General features: G+C 39.0%; 2 protein-coding genes across 13 annotated transcripts in view; both read left to right on the forward strand.

Annotated features, from left to right (window-relative positions):
* LOC141381789 (NLR family CARD domain-containing protein 3-like) overlaps positions 1-17,352 on the forward strand; it is a 34,680-nt gene that overhangs the window by 10,619 nt on the left and 6,709 nt on the right. For 8 of the 12 annotated variants that reach the window (XR_015483974.1, XM_087249750.1, XM_087249753.1 and 5 more), the window contains 9 exons: positions 2,461-2,565; positions 3,583-3,667; positions 5,191-5,386; positions 5,935-7,711; positions 12,066-12,239; positions 12,389-12,562; positions 12,680-12,853; positions 15,162-15,335; positions 16,480-16,526. Coding sequence is in view for 9 of the 12 variants with exons in the window: in XM_087249750.1 (XP_087105876.1) it covers positions 2,461-2,565; positions 3,583-3,667; positions 5,191-5,386; positions 5,935-7,711; positions 12,066-12,239; positions 12,389-12,562; positions 12,680-12,853; positions 15,162-15,335; positions 16,480-16,526 (2,906 nt within the window). In the remaining 3 variants the exon portion in view is untranslated. The remainder of the gene's footprint in view (positions 1-2,460; positions 2,566-3,582; positions 3,668-5,190; positions 5,387-5,934; positions 7,712-12,065; positions 12,240-12,388; positions 12,563-12,679; positions 12,854-15,161; positions 15,336-16,479; positions 16,527-17,352) is intronic. The other 4 variants (XR_015942529.1, XR_015942530.1, XM_088650122.1 and 1 more) reach the window with 1 other exon arrangement.
* The window catches only part of LOC148682285 (uncharacterized), a 161,517-nt gene continuing 158,032 nt past the window's right edge, over positions 13,868-17,352 (forward strand). The window contains exon 1 of the mRNA XM_088650524.1: positions 13,868-14,539. The gene's annotated coding sequence lies outside the window, so the exon portion shown is untranslated. The remainder of the gene's footprint in view (positions 14,540-17,352) is intronic.

The following is a 17,352-nucleotide window of genomic DNA, read 5'->3' on the forward strand; positions in this document are numbered from 1 at the left end:
GACCATGTTCATGTTTTATTAATGAAACATTCTCATACAGACAAGCTAATCGTACAGAATGAAAGCTGTTGTCATTTCACTATCACACTCTTAACTGTCTGACATATACATATGTACACTATTATTATTATCTGTGGCTCTTTTTAAAGTGTTTAATGATTAATGTTCAATATTGGGTATGTTAGCCTAATGAAAGTGATCTTACACCAAACTCCCCGTTAGCCACGTTTCCAGCTATTATTGGACCTGTTTCAGACCTGTTTAATATAGCCGGATATCAGGCCCGGATTAAGAGTTCAGAGGCTCTTAATGTTTTAGGATATAATTTAGGTTTTTGAGCACACTTTGTTATTGTTGTTCATTTATTCATTTGCTGGAAATTAGAACTGAATTTAGAAAGAGTTTTGAAACAAATCTTTGCGCTGAACAAACAAAATAAATTATTTATAGACTAATTAATGTCTGTGCATAAAGGTTTCCCTATCCACAAGCGAATGTGAAAGTAGATCATTTATCTCTCATTCTCACGCAGTAGATGCTCTGTTTAACTATTTTCTGTTAAAAAAACTGTTAACTGTTTGCTAGTGAAATGCTCAGTTTGTCCACTTAGACTTACTTTACGTCCTGTAAATAGCGAATGCGCTCTTGGCGCGACACAGCTGGCTCTTAAAGGGAATGGGAGATGAGACTCTGATTGGTTTATTCTCAAAACACACCTATAACTCATTAAGAAAACAAACTCAACCCTTTTAGACAATGCGTCACAGCGCAAAGCGGATTTTCCCGTCCGTAAATTAGCAAATATGGATTCTGACACGCCCTGAAAGCGTTTGCGCCCTGCGCTTTCCGTTTCGCGCATGGACCGTCAAAATAGAGCCCAATGTCTTGTTGGCCCCCTACCTGGACCCGCACCCCTATAGTTGAATAAAAAACTTGATTAATATAATATTTTTAAAAATAAATTCATCTATAATGTATTGCCAACATGTTTACAATTAAATGTTAATCAAAGGCGGCAACATTAAGGCTCTTCAATATGCGTGTGTGGCTCTAAACGTTACTTGCTTTGTGTCAGCCTTTTTAATTGAATAAATATGTATTTTTGGAGCCTTGGTGTTGCCGCCTTTGATTAACATTTAATTAGCACTTTTTGCTGTTTTTTGGCTGAGCACGCAGTTAAGAGGAATGTGCGTGCTTTTGTACAGTTTTTTCCACATGTTTAAAATAATATTAAGTAAAATCTTTGTAGACTAGAAATAAATGTTCTGTAAATCGTTTAACACATTTAAAGCACACTTTAAAAAATAAAATACCAATACAACTAGTCAAAATTAATGAATTTTAATATGCTTGTTCAAGTTCACAGAAGCAGTACTAATATATATATATATATATATATATATATATATATATATATATATATATATATATATATATATATATATATATATATATAGGGTATTTTTAAAGTAAAACTTCTACAAACTTATAATGCATCTGATTTGGCTAAATCACCTCTCCAATCCAGTTCTGTGAATCTGAGTCCTCTAAAATACACACACTTATTAATGATTCGTATTTCTTCATGATGAAGAGTAGGCAAAATCTGATATGTAGTGTGGGGAAAATAGAAGAGCTTCTTCATCAGACGCTGGATTTGAGCTGAGTTTATGATCGATCGCATCAAATCATGTTGCCATGTGCTTTACGAGCTACGCCACTCACGCTGCTGTCTGCTGCGCTCTTTAGTCATGATGTCTCTGTTAGTCAAACGGTGATGGGTTGTAAATCGCTTAACTAGCTTATTCCATCGAGGTGCGCTATTTGCACTTATCCTAAATAGACGCTGCAAAATCGGCATTTTCCCCCCTCGCAGGGGCCCCAAGTGTGTACGGGCCTCTAGGCCTGTGCCCATAATGCCCATTGGTTAATCTGGCCCTGTCTGATATGAATGTGATGAAAAATCACAAATCACACCAAAACCACTCCTTTCCTTGTTAAACTGTAGACAGAAATAAAATAGACAGAAATAAAATAAACACCAGCCAGACAAATATAATTTTTTCAGACATCCAAAAAATGAACACAACCTTACAATACAACATTAGTTAGAGTATTCAGCTAAAGTAGAGACTCCAGTTATGAGCACATAATGAACAGTTTGAAGTGTGACACAAGTAATGCTCCATTAACTACACTGAACACTTAAACTAATCTAACACACATTCAGCTGGTACAGGAAGAGGGAATACAAGTGATGAATAAAGTTATAGCACTAGCAAATAATTAATCATTCATAATGCCCTATGAGCTAATTGTGTTACAAAGAGACAATCAGGAGCACAAGGGCTGATGGGAAATGAAGTCCAGGAAGATAAAACACTGTGCCCTCCAGTGTTCATAAGAGAGACTGCAGCAGGTTTTGACGCTTTTTTTCCTCTGGTGTGCTTGTTTGTTCAGTGTGAGATCAGGATCATGTGTGTTCAGCTCTGTGTCTCTGAAGAGTGACCGGTCAAGACAAGATTATCCACCAAACTTCAGAGAGGAAACACCATCTGCTGAAAGGTATTCAGTGTTTTACATTATTGCTCACACATGAACTATTTTGAACATATTATTTGAACAATCCAGCAAAGAGAGCCATTCCTGAATGACATTAGTGGCTCATTAAGACATTTACAGACTTCAGGTGGCAGATTTAGTTTCTAATCCTGTGACTATTTTCAGTAAATCATCATTTTATATTTTCATGTCAATTTAATGCGCATATATATATATATATATATATATATATATATATATATATATATATATATATATATATATATATATATATATATGGATTATTCACTTCAATTCAAGTTCTTCATCATAGTTTCCTCACTTGTGGAATATAAAAGATGTTTACAGTTTTGGCTTCAGTTAATGTGTCTGAATACAGATTTGAGAAATAATCATAGCTATTGCTAAACTTAAAAGTTTTTTTGTAATAATAAACTGTAAATCAAATATATTTCTGTCTACAGCTACTTTCTGAAGTCTTTCAGTTGCTGAACTCAATAGTGATGTGTGTTTTGTGATTCCTCATCTAGATTTAATACTTGACGCAGCAGTGGCACTACAGAATGTTGTTTATTTTCAGTGTTTGCAAGATATATGTCTGTATTTGGGGGCAGCACAGTAGCTTAGTGGTCAGCACTGTTGCCTCACAGCAAGCAGCTCACTGGTTCAAGTCCTGGCAGAATCAGTTGGTGTTTGTGTGTGGAGTTTGCATGTTCTCCCCATGTTGGCGTGGATTTCCTCTGGGTGCTCTGGTTTCCCCCACAAATCCAAACACATGATCTATAGGGAAATTGAACAACTACATTGGCATTAGTGTATGAGTGTGTGTGAATGAGTGTGTATGGGTGTTTTGAAGGGCATTCGCTGTGTAAAACATTTGCTGGGATAGTATGTGGTTCATTCTTCTGTGGCAACTCCTGATAAATAAGGAACTAACCAGAAGGAAAATTATTTAATGACTGAATATCTGTTTGTGTTTGCCTGTAAATGTGTAATTACAGTAGTTTTATCTGTTTACAGTGATGAATATGAGTCAGCAGATTCAGGAGACGAGACTCACAGGAGACACAAGAGCTTCACAGACAATCTCCAGTCGATCTTCCTGGTAGGAAAAACTCATTTTGAGTAATAAAATCAGTGAAATAACAAAAAGCTGCTTTCTAGTTATTACAACTTTTTTTTTCTTTTTTGCTTTTATTTATTTATGTAATAATAATAATGTTAATTATTATTATTATTATTTTTCTTTTCATTTTTATTATGTCTTTCTGGAATGATTTAATGTTTCTGCTTCTTCTAAGATGTTGCCCTAGACATGCATACCTTATCTTCATATCACGTTATCAGCAGGGATTGACTTTTGAAAGTAATAGTAAATCTCTTGCAGAAAGGACACATTAAAGCATAAGCAGATCTTCATCATTCTTCATCATCTCATTCATTCATGCAGCAGCTTATTTTGAGCCATACAGAACTGTGCTTTAAAATGATGACGGTTGAGGGAATATTATTGTAAACAGTGAGATATTTTACATGATAAATAATAATGAATGTGCATTATTTATGAGTAGGGCAGAGTGATGCATCCAATATTAGCGATAATATTGGAATAATTTTGACGACGATGTAAAATTTTTAAATATCACCCATATTGAATATTTTAATATTAAGCTCCCCTTAAGCATTACCGTGTGCACTGGAGATGTGAGGTGAAGGAGGGTCTTATTTAACACATTTCTGAAATGCAGACTGGAGATGACAAACAGCCCAGTAGAAACAGACGGGAGGAGATGATGAATTAGTCCCCAGTAGAAACACACTCTGTAATTTCAGGATGGTCACAAAACACTCTTGAAATACTCGTCATGTGATTAGCCGGCTTATGAGCTCAGAGTTCTGCTTTGCACTCTTTTCATACAGATTTCTAAAATAAAGAGCATTTGTTTTGTAAATGAGTTTGCTCCTGAAGATTCAGCTGTTTTCTCTGACATGTTTGCCAGTCATGTTGACAGAAGACACAGAAAGAGAAACGGCTCCCTGTCAGTTTTACTAGAACATGTAGTTTAGTTGTATTTATGAATGTACACAGGTAAATATGATAATAACCTTTACTGTTCAGATCTGTGTTTGTCCAATCAGCATGATCAAAATGAGTATTTCAGCTCTTTTTATGGAGACTGACATCATATATCTGGTGTGCATTACTCTCTAGTTATTCAACAGACCAGAGTCAATTTCTCCATATATCAGTGTAATAGACGTCTAAACACAGATGGCTTGGTTAAAACAGGACTACATTGTGTGTTGGACTAGTCTCTAAAACATCTTACTCAGAGACTGTGTTGTGTTTTGGTGTGATTTTTGTCTTTTGTAGCTGTGAAATATCTGAAATCATTCAGCAGTAGTGATGGGTAAAGGGGCTCATACACCGGATGTGCCACTCGGCACCACACAGATTTCTATTAGGGTGCCTAGCTCTGACTCAGGACACCGCATATATCTGTTTCAGTCATGTCATGTGTGTGCTGTTTCGCAGTATTTTCATTTATTGAGTAGATTGTGGATGTACAACTGTGTGTGAACGAATCTGTTGGTTAAATATTGATCTTCTCTTTTCTTCACTCATAGAATCTTGAGAGTAAAATGATCAGATTTCTGAAGAATGAACTGGAAAAATTTAAGAAAATCTTACAAGAAGAAAACAGACAAGAGTTTGTGAAGGACTTTAATGAGAACAGAAGCAGTATCACAGAAGCAGCTCTTGATCTCACACTCTTCTTCCTGAGAGAGATGAAGCAAGATCAAGCTGCTGATACTCTCCAGGGTAAGAGACTCATGGATAGACCCACACGAAACCTGCAGATTTCCACAGATTTTAGTCCATCATTGAGTCTATTTATTTACTTGTGTGCATTTATATTTATCCAGTTTTTATTTAATTTCAGTAATATTGTTGCCTAATATGAACATGTTCATATGATTTATTTACAGTGTAGTTTGTAAAGTCATAAATTTTCTGTCCTTTAGTAGATCTGTTATATGAGAGACTTGCTTTGTATGGCAATTAAGTGGATCTATTTGATTTGTATTGTAAAGATATTGTTCATTGTACATATTGTTGAAAATTATTATTTTACAAGTTAAAAATGTGTTATTTTTCATTTTATATATTTAGTTTTTATTTATGACAATCCCAAAGGTATGATATTCCCAAAATCATTCCGCACTAGTCTGCAGATATTTTACACAATTTTCCACAGAAATAGCAAAAAAAATAATGTCTTAAAGTTCGCTACTCATGGCGATCTGTCAGACTGTCACTTACAAATAAGTCAAGACTAAATCTCTCTGTGTCTTTGCTTCTGTGTTTAGATGAGCTGGTATTCATTAATCAGTTTAAATGTAGCCTAAAGAGGAAATATCAAAGTGTGTTTGAAGGAATTTCTCAGCAAGGAGACTCCACACTTCTGAATAACATCTACACAGATCTCTATATCACTCAGGGTGCGAGTGAACAGGTCAACACTGAACATGAGATCAGACAGATTGAAACTGCTTCCAGACGTCATCAGTCACTAGAGATACAGGTTGAATGCAAACATTTGTTTGAAGCAGCTGAACAAGACGAGCGGATCAGAACTGTCCTGACAAAAGGAGTTGCTGGCATCGGGAAATCAGTCTCTGTGCAAAAGTTTGTTCTGGATTGGGCTGAAGGGAAAGAAAATCAAGACATCAGCTTCATATTTCCTCTTCCATTCAGAGAGATGAACTTAAAGGAGAAAGAAAGACAAAGTTTAAAAGACCTCATAACTCAGTTTTTCCCAGAGACTAAAGGACTAAACCTTACAAGAAGCACACGATTCAAAGTCCTGTTCATCCTTGATGGATTGGATGAATGTCGTCTTCCTCTGAACTTTGCTGATAATGAGACGTGTCGTGATGTATCTTCAGCAGTCTCTCTGGATGTTCTCCTGACGAACCTCATCAAGGGAAATCTGCTTCCTTCTGCTCTCATCTGGATCACCAGCAGACCAGCAGCTGCCAGTAAGATTCCTGCTGACTGTATCGACCGGCTGACAGAGATACGAGGATTCAATGATGCCCAAAAGGAGGAGTACTTCAGAAAGAGACTCACAGATCCGAATCAGGCCAGAGAACTCATTGATCACATTAAACAGTCAAAGAGTCTCTTTATTATGTGCCACATCCCAGTCTTCTGCTGGATTTCAGCCACTGTTCTCCAGAACATACTGAAACTGAAACACAGGGCTCATGCTGAAACACTGCAGGAATCTCCCAAGACTCTGACACAGATGTACACACACTTTCTCCGCTTTCAGATCCAGCAGAGCAGAAGAAAGTATGATGGAGAAAACACAGCAGATGTCTCCTGGGATCCAAAGCTCATCCTTTCACTGGGGAAACTGGCCTTCCAGCAGCTGGAAAGACACAATGTGATCTTCTATGAGAGCGATCTGAAAGACTGTGGCATTGACGTCTATAAGGCATCGGTGTACTCAGGCATGTGTACCCAGATCTTTAAGGAGGAGACGGGAATCATTCTTGGTACCATGTACTGCTTTCTTCACTTGAGCATTCAGGAGTTCATTGCAGCCCTTTATCAACATCTGACTCTAGACAACAAGAAGAAGCATGGATTGTTTTTACAGATAAGCAGAAATAAAGGCATGACCGATTTCTTGAAGGCTGCAGTGGACAAGGCTCTGGAAAGTGAGAATGGGCATCTGGATCTTTACCTTCGCTTCCTTCTCGGTCTGTCACTCCAGTCCAATCGACAACTCTTACGAGGCCTGTTGACACAGCAGGATGACAGAGACCAGAGCAAAGAGGAAATAATTGCCTACATCAAGCAGAAACTTGAAGGGAATCTGTCTCCAGAGAGATCCATCAATCTGTTCTACTGTCTGAATGAACTGAACGACCAAACTCTGCTGAAAGAGATTCAGTCTCACCTCAGTAGAGGATGTCTGTCATCTGCTCGCCTTTCACCTGCCCAGTGGTCTGCTCTGGTCTTTGTGTTGTTGACCTCAGAGGAGGAGCTGGAGGAGTTTGAGCTTCAGAAATTCCAGAGATCAGACGAGTGTCTCATCAGATTATCAGCAGTCATCAAAACCTCCAAAAGAGCTCTGTAAGTCAACGTCCTTCTTTTTTTTCATCTAAGAAGTAGACATTTCCTGAATTTAAATAATACAGTATATTATGTTAATGGTCATGAGCTTTAGGTCATGATCGAAAGGACAAGATTTTGGATACAAGCAGCCAAAATGAGTTTGCTTCGCAGGGTTGCAGGGCGCACCCTTACAGACAGGGTCTGGAGCTCTGCCATATGGGAGGAGCTCAGAGTAGAGCCACTGCTCCTCCACATCGACAATTCAATTCATCTTTATTTCTATAGCACTTTAATAATGTAGATTGCGTCAAAGCAGCTTCACATAGAAGATCATAGTAAATGTAAACAGTGTCAGTTCAGTTTTGTGTTGAAGTTCAGTTTAGTTCAGTTCAGTGTGGTTTACTTTTCACTGCTGACAGTTCAAACACTGAACAGCAGAAGTCAGCTGAGTTGGCTCGGGCATCTGTCCCACCAGGAGGAAGCCTCGGCAAAGACCCAGGACACGCTGGAGGGACTATGTCTCTCGACTGACCTGGGAATGCCTCAGGATCCACCCGGAGGAGCTGGTGCAAGTGTTTGGGGAGAGGAAAGTCTGGGGTTTTCTCCTAAGACTGCTGCCCCTGCGACCCGCTATGGATAAGCGGATGAAAATAAGAAATGACATGACATCATGTTAATACACATGAACAATATTGATATCAACTAAACTGCAAAATACGTTAATAATTGTTCATTATGTAATGTTTTAGTGTTTTTTAAATAACATTCAGATTCAGGTTTTGGCAGTGGTTGTGTAAGTGATAGTTTACCCAAAAAGTGAATTTACTAATTCTTACTCACTTTGTTTTCTTTGTTTTCTCCTGTTGAACATAAAAGAAGATAATTTGATAAAAGCTGAAACCTGTAACTATTGACTTACACACCAGTTGTTTTTCCTACCATGTAGGTCAATAGCTAATGGTGTTTAGGTGTCATAAAAAGATATGGAGATGATTGGGAGGCCATGATCGTAAGGGCCGATTGAGGGACTTTGGCCAGGACACTGGGGTTACACCCCTGCTCTTTATGAGAAGTGCCATGGGATTTTTAAAGACCACACAGAGTCAGGACTACGGTTTAATGTCTCATCCGAAAGACGGCGCCCACTGACAGTGTAGTGTCCCCTTCACTTTTACTAGGGCATTAGGACTCATGCAGACCACAGGATGTGCGCCTCCTGCTGGCCTCACTGACACCGCTTCCAACAGCAACCTCGTTTTCCCATGTGGTCTCCCAGCCAGGTACTGGCCAGGCTCAGCCCTGCTTAGCTTCAGGGAGTAACCGGTCTTGGGCTGCAGGGTGATATTGCTGTTATCGTCTAAATTGCACACAAGTCAGCTATAAAATGATACAGCACCTTTAAAGTCCTTTCTGGACTGGAGTGGAATGATCACACTGATGTTTTCTCCATTCTGTCTATTTTGACTCATATCTATGCTGAAAATTATCAGGTAACAATGACTCAGAAACACACTCATACACTATGGTCCGTTTTGTTAACTCAGTTCACCTATACCAAATGTCTTCACACTGTGGGGGAAACTGGAGCTGGGACTCAAACCAGCGACCTTCTTGTTGTTAGGCGAAAGTGCTTACCAATGAACCGCCATGCAACCCTCTTGTTTATTATATCTTCTTCTAATCATGCAGGCAGGCAGAACAAATCCAAGAGGTGGACCTTGGTTCAGTTCTAATGTTAAATATAATCCATACACAAAGAAAACGCCAGAGTTGAAGAGCAGAAAACACAAGCAAGAGAAACACACACACATACAGCAAACTATGATCAACACATAATGACTGAAACAGAGGAGCTTAAACACACAGAGACTAGTGAGTTAACAAGGGGGTGGAGAGTAACTGTGCAAGTAACATGGGGAAAACTCGGGTGACCACAGAGAACACAAGGACAACACAACAGTACAAGGACAGGACAACCACGACCGTGACACAGCTCCCTTCTGGGAGCAGATTCCAGATGATCCTCAGAGGAAAACACAAAACAAGAGTGAGTTCAGCAGCTGGAGGTGTTACAGTGGACAAGGGTGATGGGGGAGAGGCAGGTTAATGAAACCATGACAGAGTACAGGACAGATGGTGAGAGGGAAACTGACAGGCAGGTGGACCGAGAGGAGGATAAAGCCAAGGCAGAGACTAATGGATGGTAAACCAGGGCAGATCATGTGAATCAGGGCTTTTATCTCAAATGTTTTAGAGAGGATTGTGTCTGTACAGCTGAATGATTTCATGTTTAATAATAACGTTTTTGATAAATATCAGTCAGTTTAGAGTTGGTCATAGCACAGAGTCCGCTCTATTGTGGGTTTCAAATGATGTCTTGCTGGAGGTTGGTTCAGGTAGCCCTGTTCTTCTTCTATTATTGGATCTCACTGCTGCTTTTGATACAGTGGACCATGACATCCTCATTGATCAGTTTAGAGAACACGCTGGTATCCAGGGTCTAGCCTTGGACTGGTTCTCTTCATATCTGAAGTATAGAACTAAATCAGTCAGTTTGGGCAACTCTTGTTCTTTTGTCATTCACTTACTGTGTGGGGTTCTGCAGGGCTTGATATTGGGTCCAGTTTTGTTTTCCCTTTACTTATTTCCGTTGGAAATTTTTTTGAAAAGCATGGCATAAATTACCATCTATATGCTGATGACTCTCAAATCAATCCACCCTTCAGGCTTTGTCTAATAGTTTGACTGATATAAGAGATTGGAGAACTCAGCTGCCAGGCTTTTAACAGGCACAGAAAAGGAGAGCACATTACACCCGTACTGGTTTCTCTACACTGACTGTCAATACAGTTTAGAATTCAGTACAAAGTACTGCTGTATGTTTGTAAATCCCTCCATGGCCCCTGAGTATATTTCTGAGCTAATTAATATACACCAACCCGTGAGATCTCTTCACTCTAAGGATCGACTCTATTTGCAAGTTTCACGATCACGCTTGATATGTGGAGGTGATAGAGCTGTTTCAGTTGCTGCTCCAAGACTTTGGGCCGATCTTCCACTCTCTTTAAGAACTTCTCCAACTCTTGAGTGTTTTTAGAGGTCACTGAAACACTTATTTTCTTCAGCTTTTACTCGTGTGTTGTAAGTTGATGTATTTGGTTTCTTGTATGTTTGCTTGTATTCTGTGTTTTATGTACAGCACTTTGGTAGCCATTGTGGTTGGTTGAAAGTGCTTTAGAAGTTAATTCAGTTGAGTTGATCAGGATAAACAGCAGGAGCACAGAGCTATAGTGGAGCTGGTGAAACCCTCCATGATGATGCGAGCCCACCTTTCTGGAGGTTTCAAACACCTCTAGACTGCCTGAATGTCCTTAAAGCGGTGGTCTAGAGTGTATTTTTAAGGCTTGGTTGTGTTGATAAGATGCAATGCGATGTGTGCTCATGCTTCATTTGTAGAAAATCAGCTTATTTTTGAATCAGACAGAAAATGACACAGAGGACACAGCTGAAGCTCACGCCAGCTCTCTAAAATATCATCTGACAAGAGTCTGTCACATATATTCAGAATAAGCATGTGTAAGTCATATGAAACATTCTCATATCTTTAGAGTGTTAGTTATCTGAGATGTAGAATGCAGGGAAAGTGTCCTCATAGAGAGACTCTGCATTTTTTGCACTGAATTTGCACTGAATTTTTAGCTGAAATGTTAGCAGTGCCAAACAGTATTTCCCGTTGTTTACATCCTTGTTTATGTCCTCGCTACAACGTACCGTTAGCGCTAGAAACTGTGTCTGATGTACTGGAGAAGACTGAAACTGCTGTACTAGAGACAACTGAAACGTAGGACATGGCTGGATAAGGCTGAGGAACTGCAGGCAAGAATACAGGGCAGACAGTCCTGATCACTGACATGGAGGAATCTTTAGAAACAAAAACACACAAACAGCAAACAACAATGTATTATATTTATATATCTTCTTTATATATCTTCTTCGAATATATTTATATATCTTCTATATTTCTGTCACATATGCATCTGTTTAATTGTATTCTGAAAAGTGCTTTGAGATGCAACTTTAAAGATGCTACAGAAGATTATTGTCATTAGTTTGTTCATTAAAATATTAATAAATAAAACAATTAAAACAAATTCCTGTCTTAAGTGTTAGGTGTTTAATAAAGAGTTGTGCTATTGGAACATCTGAATAAAGCTATTTAATTGTGTTTTATAGACAAACATACTATTTAAAGCTAAAATCAGCAGATGTGCTCACTAACTAGTGAAGTTAAACCAGTTCGACAGTCAGATGTGCTTCAGACTATCAAACACACCAGATTAACACATACATATTGTGTTTGTCCTCTACACAGGCTACAGTTCTGTAAACTCACTGTTCGGTCCTGTGAGAGTTTGTCTTCAGCTCTACAATCCTCAAACTGTGTGCTGAGAGAGCTGGACCTGAGCAACAATGACCTGCAGGATTCAGGAGTGAAGAAGCTCTCTGATGGACTGAAGAGTCAACACTGTAAACTGGAGACACTGAGGTCTGAGTTTAAGCATCTGATTGTTTGATTGATTGATTGATTGATTGATTGATTGATTGATTGATTGATTGATTGATTGATTTTTTGTTTTGTTACATCAGACAGATCACATTAACAGTGTGTTTTTAGTAATGTGTGCTCTTTCTCAGATTGATGACGTGTGAACTTACTGCAGATTCTTGTGAGAGTTTGTCTTCAGCTCTACAATCCTCAAACTGTGTGCTGAGAGAGCTGGACCTGAGTAACAATGACCTGCAGGATTCAGGAGTGAAGAAGCTCTCTGATGGACTGAAGAGTCAATACTGTAAACTGGACACAATAAGGTCGGAGTTTAAACGCCTGATTGATTGATTGATTGATTGATTGATTTTTTGTTTTGTTACATCAGACAGATCACTTTAACAGTGTGGTTTTTAGTAATCTGTGTTCTTCTTTCTCAGATTGGTCATGTGTAATCTCACTGTTCAGTGCTGCGAGAGTTTGTCTTCAGCTCTACAATCCTCAAACTGTGTGCTGAGAGAGCTGGACCTGAGTAACAATGACCTGCAGGATTCAGGAGTGAAGAAACTCTCTGATGGACTGAAGACTGTGAACTGTAAACTGGAGACACTGAGGTAAATTATTCTCTACCCTACAATAGCTACAGTCAGACAGTTTCATATTAGAGCTCTTCATGCTTGAACATGTTAACCCTGGGTGATACTAAACCCCAGATAACAGGAATTATGGTTTATCAGTGATTATGTTTCACACTGCTCATACTATACCTGTAGTTAACCATCAGGGGTCTGAGATGATTTTGGGACCCCTGAGATGTTTTGACATGCCCTGACATCTGTGCTGATTTCAGCTACTTATTACACAGAACTGGCCAACATGTGTTTTATTAGTATTCAGCACAAGCTGAGCTACCGTAATATGTGAGAAATATTGATGTACATGCTTGTGTTTTTTAGAAAACAAATATTATGTGTGGTTAGTAGGTTTTGAAGAAAAAAATTGCTGAAATAAGATCCATAAACCACACTGAATGTGCCTGAACAAGACTTTAGAGTAAGCAGTCTTGTAGACTAGATTATTTACTGCACAATTATGTGAAATTATTCTGTTCTCTCATTCAGAAAAAAACATTACAATGATCTACATTTTGTTAAGTTTGTTTTGGGTGATCTCAGCTGTATGTGTGAGTGACAATTCTTATGAATAATTCACACCTGAGAGACAACAGACACTCCCCCACTCACCCATCAAGGGCAGTGTACAGCAATGTCCATCTGCAGAAGCTAGCCCAAACTCAATGCTTGTTGTATTACTGCTGTGTGACCATGTAAACACTCCGGGTGAACAATATACAGTGCTCAGCATATATAAGTACACCCCTCACTAATCTCTCTTTTACATTCATATTGTAATAGGAAGCTCTACAGTATTATATTTGTGCATATACAATAGATTAGCCAAATCTGGAGCTCATCTAACAAAATAACTTATAATAACGGTCCAAAAACTAGTACACTCAAATGTATATGTTATAGAAAAATATTAAATACAACATGTAAAAAGAGGAAAATTAACAATAAAACATTTAGCTGAAATTAAGTAGTTTTTTTTTTTTTTTTTTTGCAGTATTTAGCCTGAATTTAATTGTATTATCTTTCAATTTCTGAATATGTTTGGTGACTAAAATATGATTGTCATAAATAAATCAGTTTAATAAATGTGTTCTGTTTAAATGCAGCAGAATACACTGCCTATATTGACTGAGAAATGGAGGAAAGTCTTGATTTTCAGAATGGGCTGTCCTCCATTATGCTGAGTGCTGTATGTGACTTATACAGCCGCACATATAATATATATTTGAAATGGTGTAAAACGTGTTCGCCAAACTCTCTTGTGCATTAATCCAGCATTTAATAATCATTTCTGAATGAGTCTGAGACACTGAAGTAGAGGAATGACAAACGCTTTAAACACAAGAATAAATCAGATTTAAACATTAAAAACAATTACTGTAAATCTAAATCATATTTGAAGACCTTTAATATAGATTTCACTAATAGTTGCAGTCTCAGTTCACTGTTTGAAAACTTTACCAGGTTGTGTCTGTCTGTGGGTGTCAACATTCAACATTTCTGTGTGAAAGTGAAGCGCAGCAAGAACACAAATAAACATTATAGCAGTGTTAATCCTGTTTCAGAGCAGAACAGTGGATCTGGAGGTGTGAAAGCAGCAGAGTTAAACGCTAAAGTCAAGCTGTTTTGTGTCCTGCTGAAGGTTTGAGCTGCTCTCATATTTGTGCAGTTTCAGTTTCTTGAAAACAAATAAAAGTATCATGATAAAGTGTCTGAAATAATCCTGATTACTCGCTCATCTAAAACAATATCTGCTAAAGGCTGAATGTGAAGGAGAGTCAGCAGTCATGAATATTGATCAGGTGTTTCTCTCCTGACAGAATAAAAGTCCCCTAATGCTCCATCAGTGTGAATGTGACTGGGTCAGGTGATGAACACATGAAGAGAGCGGCTTTGTGTTTGTCTGAGCTCATTTTGTTTTAGTCCACAACAGAATCACAATATAAATGATGAAATCAGCTCATTTCCTGTTGTGTTTTATACATGACTTTAAGATGATCTTCTGAGCTCAAGTGTGTCTTCTTCCTCCTCACAGCAGACTTTACAGCTTGATGTGGTGTATTATGAACAATGTCTTTGCTCTGTACACTTCTACAGATGATGTCGAGTCCTTGTTGAGTGTGTGAGTGTGTTTGCTGATGCGAGGGCTCGATCAATAAGGAGAGCTGATCAGGATGTGTGTGTTCATCACTGCTGTTGACATGAGCAGAAACAGCAGTCAGCATCTTCACAACACAAAGAGATGTGTGATTGTCCAACTGTGTGATGTGGACTATTGCTGTGTTTGTAGATTGTCTGGCTGTATGGTGACAGAGGAAGGCTGTGGTTTTCTGTCTTCAGCTCTGACTTCAAACCCCTCACACCTGAGAGAGCTGGATCTGAGCTACAATCATCCAGGAGATTCAGGAGTCAAGCTGCTCTCTGAACAACTGGAGGATCCAAACTACACACTGGACAAACTCAAGTATGTGGAGCAGCACTGCCTTTTTTATTGTGAATACAGATACTTTGATACTTCACTGCTCTTCTAGTCTACAGATATTAATCAAACCTATTAAATATGTCAGTGCACTGGGGCAGTTCTCACATTAAGCGTGATATTATATCTCATATTTACACTGTACAGTTTCAGCATTGTAGTTCAGCAGTGAAACTTGTTCTCTACATTTCTGCTGAAGAACTGTACAGTATCAGGTCAGAAATTTGTGTGTACTGTTCTCCAAAAATGTCCTGTGTATACTTTAACAGCAAGTTAAACTCTCCCTCATTAACTTCACAGACACAGAATGTCCTTTATCACACTTTAATAAGGGCGGAGTAAAACTATAAACAGGGATAAAATAAACAATATAAATTTACATTCACAATGTGAACATAACAAAGATGTTTCTGACAAATATCTCACATATCTTGTAATCTGGCTCTTTTCTGCTTATAAACTATTATGAACACAAAATATCAGGCAATAAAAGTGATCAGCAGACAGTGATGCTGGTTCTGATATAGTCCAGTGACAATCACATGTTGAACAAACTCAAATAAAGCAAATGACAAAAAACTCCTGAACTAATCCTTTATAACTGAAGTATTATGAACAATAAACAGAACACAAACCCACGAAGCTTCCAAAGGGCGAAGATGACTGCAGATTGGTCTGGATTCACTGCTCTCCAACTTAGCAATGTTTGGAGATGATGAAGAGGCATTTGACAGAAGATGAAGATCTCCATCCTATTTCAAGTCATTTAACACTGAATTCTGCTTTATTATTGTGCTGTGCTTTTGTCAATTGATCATTGAATGAATCCTTCAGTCTTTATATCTGTCTGTTTCTGTGTTTCCACTCTGTTTTCTGTTTCCACATCTGATCTAAAAGCTCTGTGTGTCATTCAGAAGCTGATTTGACAGCTCCACACACACTCATGTTGTTTTACTGCAGTTATTAATGCACTGAGATCAGCCAATCACAATCCAGCATTCAGCACACACTCCACATGTCTTATTGTGTGTATGTGTGTGTGTTTGTGTGTGCGTGCGTGTGTGTGTGTGTGTGTGTTATAAGCTGATGTTTGTGTACTGACTGAATGTGAATCTGTGTGTGTTTACAGTCTGGATCATGGAGCAGAGACGAGGATTACAGCAGGACCACGCAAATGTAGGACTACACACACACACACACAAACAAACACACATCCACACACACACACACACTCTCTCTCTCTTAAACACATACACGCTTGCACGCACTTACACAATCAGACACACACTCACACACGCTCCCTTCTGTCTCTCACTCTCACACGCACACGCTCACACACAATCAGACATACACACTCACTCTCACACACACATGCACTCTCACACACATGCTCACGCGCACACACACACACACACACACACACACACACACACACACACACACCCTCTCTCTCGCTCACACACAATCAGACATATACACACACTCGCACACAAGCATGGCCCTCTCTCACACACAAACACACACACTCGCTCTCACACACATACACACTTCCTCTCTCTCTCACGCTCACACACACACAGCAGTGAACACATGCACACACACACACACCCTCTCTCTCTCTCTCACACACATACACACACACAGCAGTGAACACATGCACACACACACACACACACACAACACACACACGCACGCACACACACTGTCACGATTGTGGATCTGTCTGTTCTTCTATGATGTGTCTGCGTGTGTGTATGTGTGTGTGTGTACGGTGTGGTGCGTTATGCGTTTTACGTATATGCGTGTATGAGTGTGTGTGTTGGGTGTCTCTGTGTCTGTGTTAGAGTCGCGTTGCTGTCAGTTGTGTTTACCTTATCAGCTGGGTGGTCACGTGTACGCTGTCACCAGCCTTGCCGTGCGCAGCACCGCTCAGCTGTAATCAGTGGACCACAGGTGCAGCGCATTACCGCGCCTATATATGTTCAGCGTTTCTGTCTCACAG

Source organism: Danio rerio, chromosome 4 (genome assembly GCF_052040795.2).
Source record: "Danio rerio strain M-AB ecotype USA chromosome 4, GRCz13ab, whole genome shotgun sequence".
Classification (NCBI taxonomy): domain Eukaryota; kingdom Metazoa; phylum Chordata; class Actinopteri; order Cypriniformes; family Danionidae; genus Danio; species Danio rerio.